Raw genomic sequence first — 22,132 nt, 5'->3', positions numbered from 1 at the left:
CTGTAACTTAGGTAGCATAAATATATGCTATTATTGATCATCAGTAGAATAGTAAGAAAATATGGATGGATTTGTGCAATTTCATCACCTCTAAAACACATTTTAAATGCATTTCATTAACATACCCTTAAGGTTGCTAATAATCAGGTTCCAAAATGTGAACCGTTTTATAGAAACATTAGATTCTCTAAGTTAGCTACTTAGAGCCCATCAATTATATTTAATAGTTTGTGAAACATTTACTTGTAACGCTGGTCTGGGAGTGCCACTGAATGTAAATTGAGGTGCAGAGTTCTCTGGTCTGTGTTATTGCTCTAGAACAGATAGAACATACCCTATACGGCAGAGATCAATAACCCACTGTTTTTGAGAAGTTTAAGAGACTCTTTTCAATATTCTTTAACTTTGGTGGCTTAAGTTTAAGAGACTCTTTTCAATATTCTTTAACTTTGGTGGCTTAAGGACCAAGTAACCTTTTGCTAATTGTATCTGAGGGTTTAATAATAAAAACAGAATTATAGAAACATATTCTTCCTGTGTTTAGGGCTGCTTTTTTAAAAAAATTTATTTATTTGGTCACGCTGGGTCTTAGTTGCAGCTCATGGTCTCCTTAGTTGTGGCTCATGGTCTCCTTAGTTGTGGCATGCAAACTGTTAGTTGTGGCATGTGTGATCTAGTTCCCTGACCAGAGATTGAACCCCGGGCCCCTTGCACTGGGAGCGCAGAGTCTTAACCACTGTGCTACCAGGGAAGTTCTTCCTTTGTTTAAAATGTATGAGATCTGTTTTTTTAATCAAAGTATAACTGACCTACAACACTACATTAGTTCCAGGTGCACAACATAGTGATTCGGTATTTTTATATGTTACAAAATGATGTTTGTTACCATCTGACATAATAAAAAGTTATTACAATACTTTCTATATTCCCCATGATGTTGTTTATTTTGTAACTGGGAGTTTGTACCTCTTGACCTCTCTTACCTATTTCACTCACCCCCCCACACCCCGCCCCACAACCACTTGCTTGTTCTCTGTATCTATGAGTCTGTTTCTGTTTTGTTATTTGTTCTTTGTTTTGTTTTTTTAGATTCTACATATATGAAATGATATGGTATTTGTCTTTGTCTGGTTTATTTCATTTAGTATGATACTCTTTAGGTCCATCCATGTTGTCTCAAATGGCAAGGTTTCATTTTGTAAATAAGTTTCAAATGAACTTATTTACAAAACAGAAACACAGACTTAGAGAACGAACTTATGGTTACCAGGGGAAAATGCGGGAGGGGAGGGATAGATTGGGAGTTTGGGATTGACATGTATACACGACTATATTTAAAATAGATAACCAACAAGGCGCTACTATATAGCACAAGGAACTTGGCTCAATATTCTGTAATAACATAAATGGGAAAAGAATTTGAAAAGGAATGGATACTTGTATGGGTATAACTGAATCACTTTGCTGTACACCTGTAACTAACACATCATTGTTAATCAACTATACTCCAATATAAAATAAAATTGTTTTTATTTCATTTTTTAGGGCTGAGTAACATTCCATTGTGTGTGGGGGGGTGGGTATGTGGGTGTACCACATCTTCTTCATCCAGTCACATATTGATGGGTCCCTAGGTGGCTTCCATATCTTGGCTGTTGTAAACAGTGCTGCAGTGAACATAGGGGTGCATATATCTTTTTGAATTAGTGTTTTTGTCTTCTTTGGAAAAATACCCAGAAATAGAATTGCTGCATTGCGTGGTAGTTCAATTTTTAATTCTTTGAGGAACCTTCTTACTGCTTTCACTGTACGTTGATACATAGTAGCTGCACCAATTTGCATTTCCACCAACAGTGCACAAGGGTTCCTTTTTCTTCACATTCTCATCAGCACTTGCTATTTGTTGTCTTTTTGATAATAGTCACTCTGACAGGTGTTAGGTAATATCTCACTGTGGTTTTGATTTGCCTTTTCCTGATGATTCGTGATGTTGAGTATCTTCTCATATATCTCTTGGCCATCTGTATGTCTTCTTTGGAAAAATGTCCATTCAAGTCTTCTTTCCATTTTTTTAATTGGGTTGTTTGTTTGATGTTGAGTTGTATGAGTTATTTGTACATTTTGAATATTAACCCCTTATCAGATAGATTGTTTGCAAATATCTTCTCCCATTCAGTAGTCTGCCTTTTTGTTTGGTTGAGTTTCCTTCACTGTGCAAAAAGCTTTCAAGTTTGATGTAATCCCATGTGTTTGTTTTCATTTTTATTTCCTTTGGCGGAGGAGACATATCCAAAAAAAATTGTTAAAACTGATCTCAAAAAGCATACTACCTGCATTTTATTCTAGGAGTTTTGTGCTTTCACATCTTACATCCACTTGGAGTTTATTTTTGTATATGGTTTATTTTTGTATATGGCATGAGAAAGTAGTCCAGTTGGATTACTTATTTTTGCATGTAGCTGTCCAGTTTTTCCAACACCATTTATTGAAGAGGCTATTTCCATTATATATTGTTTGTCATAGATTAATTGTACCAGAACTTTAAGAAAAATTGTCGAATCTGAGATTGCTCCTTTTTTCTTTGTTAAGTAGTCTTGTGCCTCATGTAGTGCTTACGTATTCTGAGGGTGAGTTTTTCTCTCTCTCTCTCTTCTGTTGGTCTGTCTGACTGTCTCTGGCATTGATCAGAAAAGGAAAGTGAACAAATATCCAGAATTTTCCTTTATCTCTTGCTTATTCGAAAACGTCACCCTGAGGAGCAGTGATGACAGCGTCTGCTCATGGTTGCTGAGTGGTTGAGTCTGTCGTGAGACAGACATCCTGGGAAGACTGACTGAAGCTGAAGCTGGCCTCACCAAGGTGAAGAGCATCATCTGTTGCCAGGGGAGAGAAGCTACCGATGGCTTCTGCGCTCTAAGAACATGATCTCATCTCCCTGTTACGGAGGAGCTTGCAGCAGTCAGACAGGAGCTGCCCATCTTCCCTCTCCACCTCAAATCCCGGTCTTTAACCTTTGCTCTCTTGGGAGGAGTTTTTCCCTCCCGTCAGTCAGTGTCAGTCTCTCCGCCTGTGTCAGGCAATCCTAGCCTCAAACTTCCTCCATGACTTTGGTGCAACAGTTAGCCCTTCCCTAGGATACATTTTCAATTCCTCTTTAAAAAAAAAAAAAACACAACCCTCCCTGGACTGGACGCTGCTGCCCCCTAAGCCATCATCCTAGTTGTCCCTATTTATTTCCTTCCTTTGACTGACGATTTCTTGGAGTTTTTTTCTCTGCTAGCTAAGTGCCTTCGTTTACTCAGTATCCACTTGTCCACTCGCTCTGCGCTCACCACTCTACTGAATGTGCTCTCTCAAAGATTATTTCTGAGATTCTGAATGCAGGGGCTTCAAGTGTTCATTTTTCTGAGTTTTGTGCACCTTTTGACAAGGCGCCCTGCCTGTCCCTTGCGCCTGGGACTGGGACGCCCTGCTTCCGCTCTTGCTCCTCTCTCTCAGCACGTTGCCTCTGTCTGTGGGTCCTCATCCTCCTCCCGCCGCTGAACCCCGCCCACAGCGGTCCTCGGTCTTCTTCATTCTTCCTCAGTAGTTTCTCCCTCTTGATCTTGTCCGGCTCAGCAGCTATGAGTGTCTCTGCATTGTGGACCATGTCCACTTTTCTAGCTCCAGAGCCCATCTTTGCCTTCACAGAGCCCTGTGCTTACCCATCGGTGTGTCTTTTGCTCATCCTGTTCCTTCAGCCTGTAATTCCATCTCTATAGCTTTCCCCTTAACATTTGGACTAAAAGAGATTCTGGTTAAAATATCATGTGATAAACCGTAATGGAAAAGAATATGAAAAAGAATATATATATATATATATGTAAAACTGAATCACTTTGCTGTACAGTAGAAATTAACACAACATTGTAAATCAACTATACATCGGTAAAATTTTTTTTTTTAAAGAGATTCTGGTTAAGATAAAGTAAGCGTTTTACTCATAATAAGGGAAAACTCATACATTACCATCCTCGTTCCCACACCAGCAAAGACTCATTTTGTATTTCTCCTCCTTTGTAAAACTTATCAATATTTCACTTTGACAAAGTGAGTAACTATTTCTTTAAGGTTAGTCTCCACTAAGCTGCAAGACAATAGACACCACACATATGCATCCAGTTCACCATTGTGCCGATAGGTCTTGGCACGTAGCAGGTGTGCAGTAAATTTTTGTTGAAGGGAAGAATGAATGAAGTAAGAATTGACCTTTAAAGATTTGCTAGTAAGCCATCAAACTTTATCTAGGTAATTAGATTTTTTTTACATTTCCAAAATACATGTTCTTTTTTATAAGTGTAATGATTAATGTTCAATATTCTTGAAAAAGTTTAAGGATGATTTTTATAAATCAGTTTTATTTCAGTCAGTGATTTTTAAGGAAATTTGAAGGGTATCTGTTGGAATTCATGTTCCTTTAACTTTCTGTTTTCATTTTCATTGTCATGTTTTTCTACAGCTAAGGCATTTCGAGTATTGATTCATTCTTTTAGCACTGTTAATGTTAATCTTTTAAAATGGTTTATTGTTTTCTGATCATAGTAGCAACATGCATTCATTACAGAAGGCTTAGAAATACTGAATATCCTCAGTTAAAATTTGGTTAATTTCTTAATACACCTTTAAATATGCATCTGCACACACATGCACACTCATTGTTTTCTCTGTATGCCATTGGATCTTATCGTATATAGTAGCATATGTATTTGCCTTATACTACAAGCTTTTTCTTTGAAATATCCTCCTAAATTAGATGTGCTCTTTAATGGTTTCATGGTTTTACATTGTGGGAATTTACCATCATTTATTCAACGATTCCCTTACCTTAGCAAGGTTAAACCTGTTGGTATAATATGCAACAATTGAGGTCTGCTTAAAATATTTTTAGCTAATATAACATACTTTTCAATGAACATGCTTTATTACTAATGAGTTAGCTTTTAGTGGGAACATTTATACTGCCAATGTATTTGCTCTGTCGACCATAGCAGAATACTGTAGAACTTCTTGCTGTGCCTTCACATGGCGGAGACAGAGAGAGGAAGCAAGAGCTCCGGCGTCTCTTCTTATAAAGGCACTAAGTCCTATCATGAGGACCCCATTCTCATGACCTGTCTAAGCTTAATTACCTCCTGTTATCTCCATATAACATCCTGTTGGGGGTTAGGGCTTCAGCATATGAATTTTGTGGGGTTGACGGGGAGACACAATTCAGTTCATAGCAGTCAACAGTGAGAACTATTTCAGACACTTTTGTTTTTACCTAAATAGCATTTTTAAAATTAGGATCTAGAATTGTTCTCATTTTATCTGTGGGTAAGAGTATCTGAAAATCTTCATAGAAAAAATAAAAATTACTCACAATTGCTTACTCATCATGGGTTATATAGTTAAATTATGCATCATTGGCATAAAATGGAACTGTGAAATTGCATGAAATTGCTGAAATGATTGTACTGTCCCATTCCATGAATGTTCATAGTTCCAGAAAAATTGCGAATGGCTCTTAATGTCTTTTAAAATAGTTTATGAAAAGAGACGTTAGAGAATTTCCTTTTCGTATGTGGAAAATCATAGCCAATTTTATGGATGATTATGATCACTTACTGAAGTTTCTGTTAAAATTAGTCTCGTTCTCTCCATAAATAAATGATACAACTAACAAGGAAGGCTTAGTATCTTATAGTGCTTTATATTTTAAAAAATATTTATATAATATCATTTTAAAATGTCAATGATAAGTTGATCTTATAACAACAATGTCACTAGGGTAGAATAAATACGATCTCCATTTAATATTGAGAAACTTGAAGCTTGGAGAAATTATTTTACCTAGGGTCAAAAATTCAGTTTGGGTCCATTGTGTTACTTCAAGTCATATATCTTCTATGTGTTCAAAGAACATAGAACCATCTATATTACCTTTGTCTGAGAAATAATAATTAATCAGATAAAGATACTAATAAATGGTTGCCTTTGTAATTATGTAGAAAAGTGAATAGCTAGAAGATACTTTGTATAGTTAAGGTAGTTGAAAATTCATATATAGCATTCTCATTTAAAAATAATATAATTAAATAGCGGTATATTTTAAATGGTCATTTCTGAGAGCACTGCTAATTTGCTATTGTCCTTGCCATCTTTTTATTGTTCCTTTTTAAGGCTTTAGAAATTTATTTTAACATTGCTTTCCTGGAAGATACAATATATCTTATATTTGTACCTTATAATATTTCCCTATTATTTATCAGATGTTTTGTTTACTTTTCTTAAATTCTGTTTTAATTTAATGCTTTAATTCGTAACCTCGATCCCCTTTAATTTCACCTTTTTATTCACATTTTTGTGTGCTCCTGAGCTTCTGTACCTTCAGCTAACATCATCACACAGCTTTCCAGCCTTGTTGTCTGGACATCCCAAATTAAACCAGTCTAACATTTGCTGAGTTTCAGGAATGAGTGGTGGTAAGGAAATGGTGATGTTGGGTATAAAGAAAAGATAGACTCCCATGGATGTGGGTGGCTTTGGAAGGCTTATTAAAAGAGGCAGAACTTGAGCTGACTCTTGAAGACTGAGGGAAATTAAATTAGGAAAAAGAGAAGACTATTTCAATAAATAGTTGACAAGGGGAGGCTCACATGTTGCTTCCCTCTCCCTTTTCATCACCAGTTATATAGAATCCCACCATGGACTGGTCCTTTTCATGATCATGAAAAGGATCATGGAGCAAAGTGCTAACAGTGTGACTTATTTTCTTTGGGGATCTTTGGATTATCTCTTTTCCTTCCACGTGCTTAGTAAGATGAAGAGGGAATGCATGCAGACATGCTCTGGGAAGGTCTGCAACCTGTGGGCTAGAGCAACTCTGTTCCAGGCACTCTGGCAAATAGACTTCTCTCCAGCTGGTTGGTGTCTTTTTCCATAGGGTCCCTTCTGGTCTTTTCTGGCATCAGTGTGGTAGACGGGTATGACCCTGAGGGAAGGGAATAGGAAGCCACCCAACTTTCTTGGTTTATAGGCTACCTTTAAGATTAAATGTGTAAATAAAAGGAGTCCTCCATGGGGATGTGTGTTAGCCCATTTAGGGACATAACGTGGCATTTGGAATTAGGTTTATTAAAGAAGAGAGAGACACCGTGAATAAGTATTTATTTTCCTCTGTGCACATGTTTTCCCGTGGCCCTTGTAGGAGAAGGGTAGTTGTGGCAAGACAGGTGGAATCTTGCCGTCTCTCAACCTTTTTGCTTTTGGTATGACCACACCTCAGTCACGCTGAAGCAAATAGATACAGCAGACCTAGCCGAGTGTATGGACAGGGGACTGGGTGTGGAAGACAAAGCCCTGTATGGAGGGAGTGAAGCCCCTGCAGTGGGGTAGCTCCAGTGTGTATTCTGCCTTCTGCCAGTGTAGCTGTAGGCTTAGCAGGCGACAGCCTCGATTTAGCAGCAGGATTTGGAGTTACCAGGATCTGTGGAGAGCCAGGTAGTTTGTCTCAGTTGCCTCAGTCTGCATAAACAAGTTCTCTACGAAAAGGGCAACACTTCCGCACCTTAATTGCAAAAGTATTTGGTGCTGGAACTTCTCTGGTGGCACGGTGGTTGGGAATCCGCCTGCCAATGCAGGGGATGTGGGTTCAAGCCCTGGTCCAGGAAGAGCCCACATGCCGCAGAGCAACTAAGCCCATGTGCCACCACTGCTCAAGCCTGCGCTATACAGCCCGCGAGCCACAACTACTGAGCCCATGCTCCACAACAAGAGAAGCCCCCGCTCTCCACAACCAGAGAAAGCCCACGCGCAGCAATGAAGACCCAACGCAACCATAGATAGATAGATAGATAGATAGATGATAGATAGGTAGTATTTGGTGCTGGACTTCATTTCTGAAGCCAAAGTAAGATCATATTAAAATAAGCGAAGTTCCAGGACACTGATTTTTAGCCTCTGGATTTTTGCTGGCGTGTATAGTATTTACTTTTTATTTTTACTTCAGAAGAAAGTAGGCACATCTCTAAGTCTTAAGTAACAGTTGTGAATATTACTGTTGGACCGCAGGGCTATGTGGAGGACATCAAGGAACACACGAGAGTGGGAGTGTTACTGTAAAAGGAGTATGTTGTCGTTGGAATTAAGCTGGGGAAATCTCAATGGAATCATTAAAACCCAAGGACGAAAATGAAAATAAAGACCTGTACTCAGAACACTCTGGCTCTAGGAATCTGGCTTGCTTGGAGGCAGAGGGAAAATTAGGCAATGAGTAAAACTACAACATTTGATAGGTGAGCACAAAAGTACTAATTGGATTTTTTTTTTTTTTTTTTTTTTTTTTTTTTTTTTGTGGTACGCGGGCCTCTCACTGTTGTGGCCTCTGCCGTTGCGGAGCACAGGCTCTGGACACGCAGGCTCAGCGGTCATGGCTCACGGGCCCAGCCGCTCCGCGGCACGTGGGATCTTCCCGGACCGGGGCACGAACCCGCGTCCCCTGCAACGGCAGGCAGACTCTCAACCACTGCACCACCAGGGAAGCCCTACTGATTGGATTTTGTAGGGAGACCACTTTGGGGTGAAAAGGATCAACTTTAAAAACAGACCATAATGGAATTAGAAAAGGAAATTTCTAAATTTAAAAAATACTAGACTTTAGGCAGTTGAAAGAGGCCTTTGGGAAGACGTAGGGCCTAGAACTTACACTCATGCAAAGCCTCCTTCATCTCTAGGCCTCCAGTGCAGGCAGAGACTTACCATGAGGCTTTTCTCCTGGTCCCAGCACAGTCCTCAGGAAGCTAGACTGGGCCATAGGAAAACTCCATTCTCATAGACCAGGTAGCCTCCTTTGTTTCTTTCCTCCTCACTGTTTCATTTCTAGGAAAACATTCTTAATTTTGAATGCTTCAAAATCCTAATCAAAAAGTCTTCAAGTACAGATTTTAAGATTGGGCTATGTAGGGCTTCCCTGGTGGCACAGTGGTTGAGAGTCTGCCTGCTGATGCAGGGGACATGCGTTCGTGCCCCGGTCCGGGAGGATCCCGCATGCCGCAGAGCGGCTGGGCACGTGAGCTGTGGCCGCTGGGCCTGCGTGTCCGGAGCCTGTGCTCCGCAGCAGGAGAGGCCACAACAGTGAGAGGCCCGCGTACCACAAAGAAAAAAAAAGATTGGGCTACGTAAATTTGCTAAATAAATCTATGAGTACAGAAACAATGCATGAAGTTTTAGTATTTATTTACTGTAGCCAGTATTATCTGCATAGAAAAAAATGTCAATCCAAATGAAAGAATTAACTTCAATTAGAAAATAATATGGTTTACTGAATTCTTCTCCCTTTTTCTTTAAAACCATGCAGGTAATATATGCTTTGAACACTAAAAATGATGAGCACGAATCTGCAATTCAAGCCCTCAAAGATGCTCATGAAGAAGAAATCCAACAAATTCTGGCAGAAACAAGAGAAAAAATATTGCAATATAAAAGCAGAGTATCAGAGGAGTTAGACCTTAAGAGAAAGATTCAAGTTTTAGAAGCATCATTAGAAGATCACATAAAAATGAAGCAGCAGGCTTTGACAGAATTTGAGGCTTATAAGCACAGAGTTGAGGACATGCAACTTTGTGCAGAAGCCCAGCATGTCCAACGCATAGTAACCATGTCTAGAGAGGTCGAAGAGATTAGAAGGAAATTTGAGGAAAGAGTACGGAGTTTTGGACAAGTCCAAGTACAGTTTGAAAAAGACAAACGGTTGGCATTGGAAGATTTGCGAACTGCTCACAGACGGGAGATCCAAGAGCTGCTGAAGTCACAGCAGGATCACAGTGCCTCTGTTAGTAAAGGACAGGAGAAAGCGGAGGAGCTGCACAGAATGGAGGTGGAGACCTTAAACAAGACACTGGAAGAGCTAAGGCTTGAGCGGAAAAAACTAATTGAGGATTATGAAGGCAAGTTGCGTAAAGCTCAGTCCTTTTATGAACATGAGCTAGATACTTTGAAAAGGTCACAGCTTTTTACAGCAGAAAGCCTCCAGGCTAGCAAAGAAAAGGAAGCAGATCTTAGAAAAGAATTTCAGGGACAAGAAGCAATTTTACGAAAAACCATAGGAAAATTAAAGACAGAGTTACAGATGGTACAGGATGAAGCTGGAAGTCTTCATGACAAATGCCAGAAGCTTCAGATAGCACTTGTTACAGCAGAGAACAGTGTTAAGGTGAGTAAAGAATATTACATTCAACACATGGATTTCTTTTTCCACTTTTCTCTTTTTCTTTTCGATTAGACCACTTTAACTTTCTTTTCTCCATTTTGCTTTTTTTCTACTTTTCTTTTGTGAGAAGATCCGTGAAAAGGTAATCTTTATTACCCCGTAGCTGTTATTTCCTACAACAATTTCAGATATGAAAGGCCCCAAAAGATAAGCTTAAACCTTATTGATTGTTTATGAAAGGATTTTTTAAAAACATGTTAATATTTTCCCAGTGATTTGGGAAGTTTAAAATATTGGTCTTTAATTATGTTTTTTTCCTTTTCCTCCATTGATGATGGGGTCTGCACATCAGTTGATGTCCAGACACTGAACAAAAAATTAAGATTGCTTTATAAATAGGGGTATGGCACAAGTCTAAAAAACAAAAAAAACCCAAAGGTCTCTCTGGCAAGTCTCTTTGTTTCTTGGCATAGAAAATGTCATAGGTGTGTTTTAAATATCTGTGCAGCACTTAAATATATTAGAAAGGGTCGAATAGCCTTTCATGATTGGGTCATATGACTTATGAAGATAACAAGTTATGTGTCACTGATACAGATTCAAAACTAGTTATTGTTAAGTGAGACTTTTGAATAAGAGAAAGTTGCTGCTGGTAGTTTAAATGAATTTTTTAGCTTAGCATCATTCTTGCATATTAATAATGGCTATTTGATTTTTCTTAGGTTCTTCAAAAACAGCTTGATGATGCCAAGGAGGGAGAAATGGCCTTATTAAGCAGGCACAAGGAAGTGGAAAGTGAGCTAGCAGCAGCCAGAGAACGTTTACAGCAGCAAGCTTCAGATCTTGTCCTCAAAGCTAGTATGTCTGACCACAGTTCTTGGTGTATTCCTCAGCTAAAACCAACACTTAAATGTTAATTCGAGACAGAATTAGCCTTTTCTTCTCATATTTTAAAATTATTTAGATTCTAAACATGTTAAAAGGTTCTGTTATCTTGTTAATCCATCATAAGATGAGCAAACGATAACTTATTTTTAGGAATATATTTCTATAAAAAAATTAAGAATTATAGGTTTTAGCACCAATAAGTCAGTCACTAAAAGAAAAACACGCTAAGAGGCTTTGTCCTTTAAAAACGTGTCCTTTTAAAACATAAATATTTTAAAATACTTAAATTAGTGGAACTATATTTAAATTACAACAGCCTCATTTCATTGGGCTTATTAATAAGGATCATTTTACACACGAAAGCTGGGTTGCCCGTCCTGGCGTGGCTGACGTGCTCATTTCGAAGCCCTCACTAGAGGAGTGGGGTGACCTGTATCGATCTGAAGTGACATTTCGCTGGGGTGTTTGGTAAGCCAGGGGAGGCCTTTGAATGAGTTCTTTGAGGATGTCATCTGATTGACTGGCTCATTGGTGTATCCCAGATTACCCTCCCCCTGAAGCAGAAGCTTTTCGACTTTAATGTGTATGAAAATCACCTGGACAGCTCGTGCAACCACGGACGCTAGGCCTCAACCCCAGAGTTTCTGACGCAGTAGGTCTGGGGCGAGCTTCACTTGTGACCGGTGCTCCCAGGCGCTGCTGGTCCAGGGCGCTTTGAGAACCGCTGTCCTAACGCATATGCCTTCTGAGCATATTTTCTCAGGTTCACTTTCCATCTCTCTGTCTCTGTTCATACCGTCCCCCCACACACACACTTTTGTCTTTTTGCTGTTGTCATTTTAGGTTTTCATAGCCTTGCTGTCCTTATCTGTCTCTTGCTCTGCCTCAGTTCTTTATCAGGTCTGTTGTCTACAACAAATTTAGTTTCAACCAAACAGCTGCCTGCCATCTTTCCTTGCTGCATACAGATTTCGTCCTCTTTATGTTAGAATTTGAAAAAAAAGAGATTAGAAAAGAATAAATTACTCATTGTAGTGCCATCGTGCTACTCAGTGCATCTTCTCTTCCTTTGTTTTACTCTCAGGACTTTTATATGTACCCTGAGGGGTTGTTTCTACCTCAACTTGTAGAGCTTGAAATCTTCAGAAATGATTGGAATGGTCCTAGGTGCAGGGAGCAACATCAGTGATGTGAAAATGGACTGCTTTCTAATTTAAGTAATTCTACTTGGATAATAAGTATTCCCGTGGTAAATATTTCTGTTGTATACAGTGAGGAAACCAAAGAACTATTTGTACACGCAGACCATTTATTTTACTTCCATATTAAGTACATTGTGTCATTAACTCTAAACTGTTTTATACCACAATGTAACAGATTTTAAATTGGGGCTTTCTTTTGGGGGGGTAGGTCATATTGGAATGCTTCAAGCAACTCAAATGACCCAGGAGGTTACAATTAAAGATCTAGAATCAGAAAAATCAAGGGCCAATGAGAGATTATCTCAGCTTGAAGAAGAAAGAGCTTTTTTGCAAAGCAAAACCCAGAGTCTGAATGAAGAGCAGAAGCAGCAGGTTTTGGAACTGGAGAAGGTAAAGAATGAGGGGCTCCACACCCGCCCCCTGAAAGGAAAGAAAGAAAGGTTCAGTTTTCCTCTTTTTCAGATTTTACTTGGAGTGTTAACCTCTGTTTCATAGTAACAGTCTATGTCTTAACTCTAGGAAATTTTTGTTTTTCTTTTACTTTATTTTATTTTATTATTATTCTTTTTTTGCGGTACGTGGGCCTCTCACTGCAGTGGCCTCTCCCGTTGCGGAGCACAGGCTCCGGACGCACAGGCCCAGCGGCCATGGCTCACGGGCCCAGCCGCTCCGCGGCATGTGGGATCCTCCCGGACCGGGGCACGAACCCGTGTCCCCTGCATTGGCAGGCGGACTCCCAACCACTGCGCCACCAGGGAAGCCCTTTGTCTTTATTTTGAGGAGAAAAGGTATTGATATAAAGCTGGGCTATCCCATATTGTGTATATGTTCAAAATATTGCTGATAACAATTTATACTGTAAAAACTTAGGACATTTCAACCTATTTCAAGCCAGAAGCTGAATGAACTCTTACTTCAGTGGGATGTACATTACGGTTAATCATATTTATTTTTCTGCTGATGAAATGTGTTAATGTGTATACACCTAGGAAATGTCTGTTAAACTGAAAAGGATGACCAAAATCAAGCCTTGAAAATTCATATACCAACATAATTTCTAAATGAAATAAATAAGACATATAATGTGTAGAGTAATTGCTGAATATTTATTCCAGTTTTTCATATATCTACAATACCAGGTGAGGGTTTGGGACACTCCTCCTTCTCTCAGCAGCCAAGTGTATTGAAAAGTGTCTGTTCTCCTCGCCCTTGTTCGCCTCCCGCTGTCTCCTTACCTCGTGTGGGCTGGTTTCTCCTGCCACCACTCCACAGGCTCAACATTGGCCTCAGGCTCCAGTGACGTCCTGGCTGCTGGACTGGGGCAGGGGGGGCAGGGATCTTGTCTTCCTGGGATACTGACTCCTCTGAGTTATAGCATCTCTCTTCGGTTCTCTCACTTTCCTCCTGTCTCTCAGGCCCTGCAATCTTGTCTGTGAGCTTCCCTCTTCTCTCTGTGGCCTTACCTTTTTAAAAAAAATTTTTATTTAATTTTTTTATTTTTAAATTAAATTTTTATTTAATTTTTTTAATTTTTGTTTAAAATTTTTTATTGGGGTAGAGTTGATTTACAGTGCTGTTTTTCAGGTGTACAACACCGTGAATCTGTTATACATATACATATATCAGTCTTTTCAAGAGTCTTTTCTGTGTCCTTACCTTTGATATTCCTCTTGCATTCTCATCTCATTCCACAAGCTCATCCATTCCAGTAACATCAGCTGTCACTTGGTCAGTGATATCTCCCAAAGCCGTTGGTCTAGGCCAGATCTTTTCCCTGAACTTGAGTCCTGTGTATCTAACTCCCACTAGATATCTATTTCTCACAGATGTGTCAAATCATCCTGCCTAGAACTTTCTCCCCTCAAAATACTATATTTCCTTTACTCCTTTTTTCAACCAGTAGCACCATAGTCTGTCTAGTTCGGTAAATCAGAAACCTGGGAGTCGTTCTTGATTACTGTTTTCTTAACCCCCTTATCGGTTCCCAAGTCCTATGAGCTCTGCACCCTCCCTGCCTTCAGTCAGCTCACTAGCCTACTGCCAAGATGATTGTCTTTTTTAAAAATGTCAGTCACTGAAGACATTCTGCCTGTGGACAGCAGCTTTAGCCCATGCCCAAGAGTTCCTGCGCACCCTTCCTGATGGCCTCTCTCTTCCTCAGCACCCCTCCCCTTCTTTCTCCTTCCTGCTTCTCTGGTTGAGCCCTGACTGGTACAGTTTTATAGGTAAAAGCTATGATCTATGATGAGGGGGACTTCATGTCTGAGCTGTGAAACAAAAAGACCTGGGGGTGATGGTGGTAAAAGAACCTTAAAAATGTTGTGTTCAAGTAGGGGCTCTGGTTTCTGGTGGCCCCAAGTCAGGGAGAGCTAGCAGAGGGATTGGGATCCAGTTCTAGAACACTGCTCTGAGCCCCGAGCTCCCAGTACCCCCATCCCTGTAGGGGAGGCTTGAAGGGAAGAGCTGACACCCAGTCTGGCCCAGGCAAGAAAGAAGAAGCTGGGCGTTTCTGTTTCCTCTGTCTACACCTTCTGGCTTTGAAAGGAAAGAAAGTCCAGTGCCTTACATTCAAGGATCTTCCCTAGGGCTTTTTGCCCTCATTGGGCCTTGGGAATAATGATAATCTCTTTATTATGTAAAATAATTGCTAACGACTATAACATATTTACAGTAGGCTGGGTATATTGCTAAACATTTGGGGGCACATTATCTCATCTTCAGCAACCCTGGAAAATAGGGTCTTCCTCATCGTTCCCATTTCACAGATGTAGAAACTGAGGCTTATAGACGTTGTGCACGCATGGTACCCCCCAGTCACATGGCTAATAAGTGGCAGAGCTGGAACTTGAACCCAGGTCTGTGAGACTCCAAAACCCATGTTCTCCACCTTGCAGTGTGCTTGCTGCCTCCTATGACGTGAGGACCTCTTATTTCCACCTGGGTAGTTCTGGGGACCTGCAGACTGAGGCAGGCAGGCAGGTGCTGTAGAGGCCAGACAGCAGGATCGCGCTGCCCATCCGGGAGGAATTAATGATCCGGAGGAGGTGTGTCTGTCTTCCGAGAGTCTTACAGAGCATCAAGGCAGGGATCTGCTCCAGCCCCTAAAGAGATTTAAAACATCTTTCAACCTCATTTTCTTGAAGTTTTCCTTTCTCGTCTTCCTCTTTCATAACCCCACGTAAGTTCTTCAAAGAGTAGCCTTCATCCAGTACCTCCATTTCCTCCTTTCGGCCTGGCTTCCCCTCTCCTGCTCTGTTGTACTGGGTCCTAAGGCATCAGTGGGAACACGACCAGCACACCCAAAAACTGTACCCATTTTCTCAGCAGCACTCACACCTCTTGGTCACCCCCTGCCCACCCTTTGTCTCTGTGACGCTCTCCTCCTTCCCTAATGACTCATGTCTCCTTCACTGGCTCCTCTTTCTCCTCCTGTTCCCTAAATTCAGAGACTTCCCAAAGGTCTTCCTTTCTACTTCCTCCCCTTGACAAGTTGTCTTGGTCTGCTGGGGCTGCAATAACAAAACGCCACAGCCTGAGTGGCTTAAACAACAAACATTAAAAATAAGTGACGAAAAATTTTTTTTAAAAAAATGTTTAAATGTCAGTTTCAGTGATTTCTCATTCCCAGCAGAATAGAATCCGGAGGCCTTAGCATAAAAGACCCCTGGTCATCATTTGACCCTGCCTGCTTCTGAGCCTCATCCCTCTCTACTCCCAGCCTTGAATCCTATGTTCTAGCCACACTGCTCAGCTGCATGGGTTTCTATCTGCCTAACTTCACTGCCTGGTAAACTGCTTCTCAGCTTTCAAAATGCTGGAAATGGTTATGAATGCAGGCTTTTGACATCAGATCTAGGTTTGAAATTTTCTCATCTCTTGTTTCCTGATGGGCTTGTGAGAGTTAAATGAGAGAATGTGTCATCATCAGCTCAGATGTTTTCTCTTCTGGAAAGCCTTCCCTGATCGATCAGTCTCTCTCTGTCTTTCTCTCTCTGTCTTTCTCTCTCTCTGTCTTTCTCTCTCTCTCTCTTTCTCTTTCTTTGTCTCTCACACACATCACATTGTTTCCCACCCCATCCAGGTTAGGTTCCTTTCCTGTATACTCTCACAACATATGATGCATGCTCCTTTCATAGAACTTAAAAAATTATATTGCCACACTCTTTTGACCTTTTTTCATCATTAGACTGTTCATGCTTAAAAGGCATATAATTGGCACGCAATAAAATTGTATTGAATAGTGTCATTTGAGTGGGTAAATTGGTAAGCCATTTTGTGTACAACTTTGACATACAGGAAGCCTTTTTCTCTTAAGCCTGCAGATGTGCTGACTCGAGTGCACTTGGTTCTAACCTAATAATAGTGTATTTTGTCATTTGTTTTAAAATTACTCATTTTGCCTGTGCCACCCTGTCATTTTCTGAGAACACCCAATGGTGTATTCTCATGTACCATATCTAAATCCTGTAGTGCTCAGTTCATCCAAGTTTATCTGTTTACTGAGTATTCAAAATACTAAGAGCAGTGATGAAGAAAAAAGCAGATGCCAATTATTGATCTTTATTTTTGTTCAATTTTAGAAAGTAAATGAGGCAAAGAAAACTCAGCAAGAATATTATGAGATGGAGCTAAACAACCTGCAAAATAGACTGGAAGGAGAGGTGGCCCAATTAAATGAGGCCCATTCTAAGACTCTGGAAGAATTAGCTTGGAAGCACCATATGGCAATTGAGGCTGTCCACAGTAATGCGATTAGGGATAAGAAAAAACTGCAAATGGTGAGTAAAAATTCAGCTTAGCACTGCATTGTAAATTGGTGGGCCTTCTATAATGATCTAGCTGCTGTCTTGTAATCACTCTGTAAATCTCGGCTCAAAGAGTAACATACATAAAAGTTTTTATAGGGCATGTAGTTTATTAAATTGATATGAGGCACTTCTACTTGGTTTTCAGCCGTAATAGAAACACTCCCTTGATCTTGAGACAGCAACATTGGTGTCCTCCTCAGGAAGCCTCACTAGTTGAAGCACTTATTGTCCTGTAGACAGTTTCCTTCCCTGGGAAAATGATCTGTTTTGTTTTGGTTTTGCCCTCAAATAAGTAATCAGCTCGCTAATAGTAATACATGACAGACAGTAATTATATAGTAGAAAAAGCAAGGTATCTGACAGATTGGGGCCTTACACTGAGCTCTTTGCTTACTAGCTGCTTATTCTTGGGTCCCAAAAGCTAGGCCTGAGGCTCCTCATTTGACAGACGAAGATAAGATCCATCTTGTAATATCCCTGTGAGCGTTAAGTGAGGCAAAATGTTAAAAACCCAGACATGTCTGAGCATATAGTGATAAATAAGTGTTAGTATTTCTTACCGTGTGTGCCAGACACTGCCATGATGTTTTACGTTTATTTTTTCATTTAATCCTTATAACTCTGCTTCTGGTTTCATTGCTATACCCATTTTACTGAAGAGGAGGTGGAGGCACAGAGGGGTTAAATACTTGCTCAAGCACATGCGACTAGTAAGAATCAGTCAGACCTTGAATTCAGGTCTCAGGTATCAAACCCTAAGGCATTTAGCCACCACATTGTGTAGGCATGTATTAATGATGGTTGTTATGTGTTTATATAATAGCACTTTACAGTTTACTGAAAGCTTTCTTATATATTCCTTATTATTTGTGTCTTGGAGACTAATGACATTTTTATTCTATGGGTGGTGAAATAGGTTTAATAAACCTAAATGATTTACTCAGAGCCACAAACCTAGTAAATAGAAGAGGTAGCATGTCAGTTGAGATCTTCTGCCTCTATATTTCTTCCTTTTCTGACAGCCAGTTGGAAAAAATAACACCTTAAGTTAATTAAAAATTCAAAATAAAACTTCCGTTTAGAATATTTCTATCTGAACATACTGTTATATGTTTATATAACTAAAGACGAAACTTAATGATATGATAAGGAATGGTGACTTCACCATTCCTTATTACTTAGCTACCAAAAAGGATGTGAATATACAGAGAATCCGTGCAGAAAAGAGATAACGTAGCAGGCCTGAAACTGCCATCCTTAGAAAACATGGTGCAAGGTTGGCCCTTGGCTGGTGTCTAGAACTCGAATTTCAGGAGGGTTCCCACCATTCACTGTTTATGCAAACAATATGGTTTATCCTGAACATGTACTTTCCTTCCTGGAGTCTCGAATTTTGGAACATGCTAAACTGGCCAGCCCCCAGTAAGAAACCTGGCACTAAGTCCCTCATGAGCTTTCTTCCCCCCCGCCCCCCGAGTATGTTTATTTGGGAAATGAAGTTAATGATCATGAAAGTAGATACCTAACCACCTTGACTGAACTGACAAAGTTCTGTACCATTTTTATAGACACAGAGGCAATTTTACAAATCCATCCTAAGTATAAGGATATTATTTAGGGTTAAGGTAAATTTATAAAATAATAATTATAATAATGTATTTGTTATATTTCTCATATTTAGTTATTTACCAATATCTGATTCTATGAAAGTTTTTTTTTTTAATTTTTATTGGAGTGTAGTTACTTTGTAGTGTTGTGTTAGTTCCTCATGAGCTTTCCTAGTGGACATTTCACATGTGTTGTCCCAACTTGCAGGAGAGTTCTGTGTGAGAGGACTCTTAGAAGCTTGAGGCTGGTTTGCTGCAGACTTTGCCCCATGTGCCTTTTCTCTTTGCTGATTGTGCTTTGCATCCTTTTGCTGTAATACAAATAGCTGTGAGTACAACTAAATGCTGAGTCCTGTGAGACATCCCAGCAAATCATCAAACCTGGAGTTTGTCTTGGGGACACCCAACATACAACCCTATTTATTACTGTTCTCACCTTACACTGTAGAAATACTGAACACCTGTAACATACCTTGTTCTTTGCTACCTCCATGGTTTTTGCACATGCTTTTTCTTCTGCTTAGAATGTTATATCTCCCTCTTGCTTCACCACCTTTTCTTACTGGTACACCCCAAACTATGCTTAGGAATTGCTTTCTCTGTGGAAGTTTCACACCAAGCCAGCACTTATCAGTTCCCTATTCATAAACTCCAGTACTCCCCAATTACATCTCATTTTAATCACATATTCTTTAATGAGCCTATTAAGGGCAGGGGCCATGTCTTATTGCCTTTGTATCCCAAGTAGTAAGTAGCATGTCTGACAAATAGTAGGTGTTCTTCAGTAAGTATCAATTTTAGTAGTATTGCTCTTGAGATACCTTAATTTCTTACTTGTTAATCCTTGACTACATTCCAGTGCTAGACCCCTGAGTTCCAGAAGTGTTACTAAATTTTGTATTTTTATGTAAATATAAAAGAATTATGAACCCGATAGTTAGAATTTTTTCTCATCTCACCAAATTATCATTTATATCACACATTTCTTTTTTTTGACTTCAGGTTGATCTAGACTAGTCAGATATTCTTACCATTTAAAAAAATGACTTAACCACTGCATCATAAGTGATTCAAAATGATAGAATCTAAGCCCCTAGGATTAATTAGATTCGCTGTTAACTCTGATATTAATAGTTAAGTATAAGACTAACTTAAAGAGCTAGGCATCAAAATATAAAACAGAGTAGTCTTTTTCTTGGAGTGTTCGAAGTATACAATATTTTCAGTTTTGTTAATTTTTTAAAATTTCTTTTTCTAAGGAATTGGAGGCACAACATAAAAAGGAAAAGCTAAACCTGGAAGATGATAAAAATCAGCTTCAACAAGAGCTAGAAAACCTGAAGGAAGAACTGGAAGACAAGCTGAATTCAGCCAATCAAGAGGCAAGAATTCTTTAGGCCAATCAATCACCTATGTTATATCTCATTGATAGTACCTTATTTGGTAACATTGTATAAGTAGATGAGCCTCAATGAAGGTAACATATCTGGAGTAAAAATAATCAAAAACTTTCTTTAATGCTGAAATTTTCATAGTGACATTGATTATATCTCACCAGGTAAAAATTTACTACAAAAAATATTGGACCAAGATGCTTTTGTGGGGAAAAGCAAAACAAAGGAGAATATCCCGTTACAGGAAAGAAAACAAAAGAGTTTTTTCTACCCTTTTGCAAAACATTGACTTCGTATTCTCTACCCTGGATCTTTAGATAGTGACATCTAAAATAATTTTTAAATTCTATATGAAAATAGTATTGTTTAGCTTGGAAAAGAAAAGACTAAGAATAAAATGTTATAAATCAAAAAGTTGTGAATAAAAGAAATGTAAAGACAGTTGAAAAGCTATAATATTGCTTGTTCCATCCCTTTCTCTCCTGTGTCCTGGTTCATCTGCGTCCTAGAACAGCCCCCCCTACTGTCCTCTTTTCCTTCCTTTCCAGCTCATCCTTCATGGGGCTTGTAGACTGGTCTTCATAAAACAAGTTCTTGTCTTGATGTGTCTCATCTTGTCAGCTGTTCCTACCTCACTGGCCTCATCTTTCCCAATAGTCTTTAAGTCCTGCTTTCTCATTACTCTGCTTCTGCTCACAGAAACCACACCAAAACACATGAGGGCCCCTGGGCAGGCTAATGATTTGCACTCAGTATTCTGTAATTATCTTTAAACATTTATCCAGAGAAGGTACCAAGTCATCCACTGCATACCTCTCTCGCGGTCTGTGATCCTTGTGGTTATGGTGTCCTGCTGTCATTAGAAGGTGATTTAGTGACCATCTGTGTTTCTCATGCACGTGCCCTGGAGTTCTACTCTCAATTCCAAGTGGTTTCAGCATTCCTCCAACCTACATATTGTAATCTCACTGAGAAGAGTTCTAATTAATATGTAATTGATTTTGCTTCTAGATACATTCTCAATTATGTTTTAGCACCTTGGTAATATTTTGGTGCTGCTTTAGAGTGGCTCCCAAGAATCTGCCTGACTCATCCCTCTGTATGTATCTGTCTTCCCTTCATGCTGGGACATTTTCTTTCTTGTCCTACTTTGCTGGTTAGGATCTCCAGAGACAGTAAGCATTCTTGTTTTGTTTCTTGCTCTTAAAGTGAAGGATGTCAACATTTCACAGTTAATTATGATGCTTCTCTGAACCTTTATTTTGTATGCTCTTTATCAGGTTTAGAAAATTCTCTTGTAATTCTAGTTTCCTAATTCAAAAAAAAATTACAAATTGATGTTGATTTTTCTGCATCTATTGGGAACATACTCATTTTTAACTTGTTAATGTGGTACCTTACATTAATCAATTTTATAATTTTAAATCAACCTTGGAGTTCTAGAATAAGTACTAGTTAGTCATGACAGATTATATATATCTTTTTTATATAATACTAGATTGTTTTATAATATTCATTTTAGGATTTTTAAGCCTAGGCTTAAATAAGATGGCTTCATACTTTTCCTTCTTTATACCCCATCCTTTTCTGGTTTTGGAATCAAGGTTATATCTAGCTGCATAAAATGAAGTAGGACTTATATCCTTTTCTGTTCTGTGGAAAAGCTGTGTGAGATTGAAATGCTTTTGTAACCTTAATTGCATTGTGGTTCATATGAAAACAATTTTTGAAACTTGTTAAGGCCTAGCATTGTGACCTCACACATAAAAGAAGTTTAATGTTCTGAGTGCATCCACTCATTTAATGCAATGTAGTCTGTATTCTGGTTCATTAAATCAAGATTTTAAGCTACTTTCTTCAAATATTCTGTATTCTTTTCAATTTTTATCTTCTTGATCTGTCAGTTTCTAAACACTGATACTATGATGGTGTATTTGCTTATTTCTTCTTACATTCTATCAATTTTTGCTTTGTATATTTAGAGGCTTTATTATATGCATACAAA

At 39.2% G+C, this 22,132-nt stretch overlaps 1 protein-coding gene across 10 annotated transcripts in view; it reads left to right on the top strand.

Annotated features, from left to right (window-relative positions):
• The window catches only part of FAM184A (family with sequence similarity 184 member A), a 116,233-nt gene that overhangs the window by 44,820 nt on the left and 49,281 nt on the right, over positions 1 to 22,132 (top strand). For all 10 annotated transcript variants that reach the window (XM_059083860.2, XM_067011721.1, XM_059083863.2 and 7 more), the window contains exons 2-6: positions 9,377 to 10,231; positions 10,951 to 11,086; positions 12,527 to 12,708; positions 16,899 to 17,096; positions 19,993 to 20,115. In XM_059083860.2, the coding sequence (XP_058939843.1) occupies positions 9,377 to 10,231; positions 10,951 to 11,086; positions 12,527 to 12,708; positions 16,899 to 17,096; positions 19,993 to 20,115 (1,494 nt within the window). The remainder of the gene's footprint in view (positions 1 to 9,376; positions 10,232 to 10,950; positions 11,087 to 12,526; positions 12,709 to 16,898; positions 17,097 to 19,992; positions 20,116 to 22,132) is intronic.

This window comes from Kogia breviceps, chromosome 13 (assembly GCF_026419965.1).
Source record: "Kogia breviceps isolate mKogBre1 chromosome 13, mKogBre1 haplotype 1, whole genome shotgun sequence".
NCBI classification, from domain to species: domain Eukaryota; kingdom Metazoa; phylum Chordata; class Mammalia; order Artiodactyla; family Physeteridae; genus Kogia; species Kogia breviceps.
This window is presented reverse-complemented; position numbering and strand designations above follow the sequence as displayed.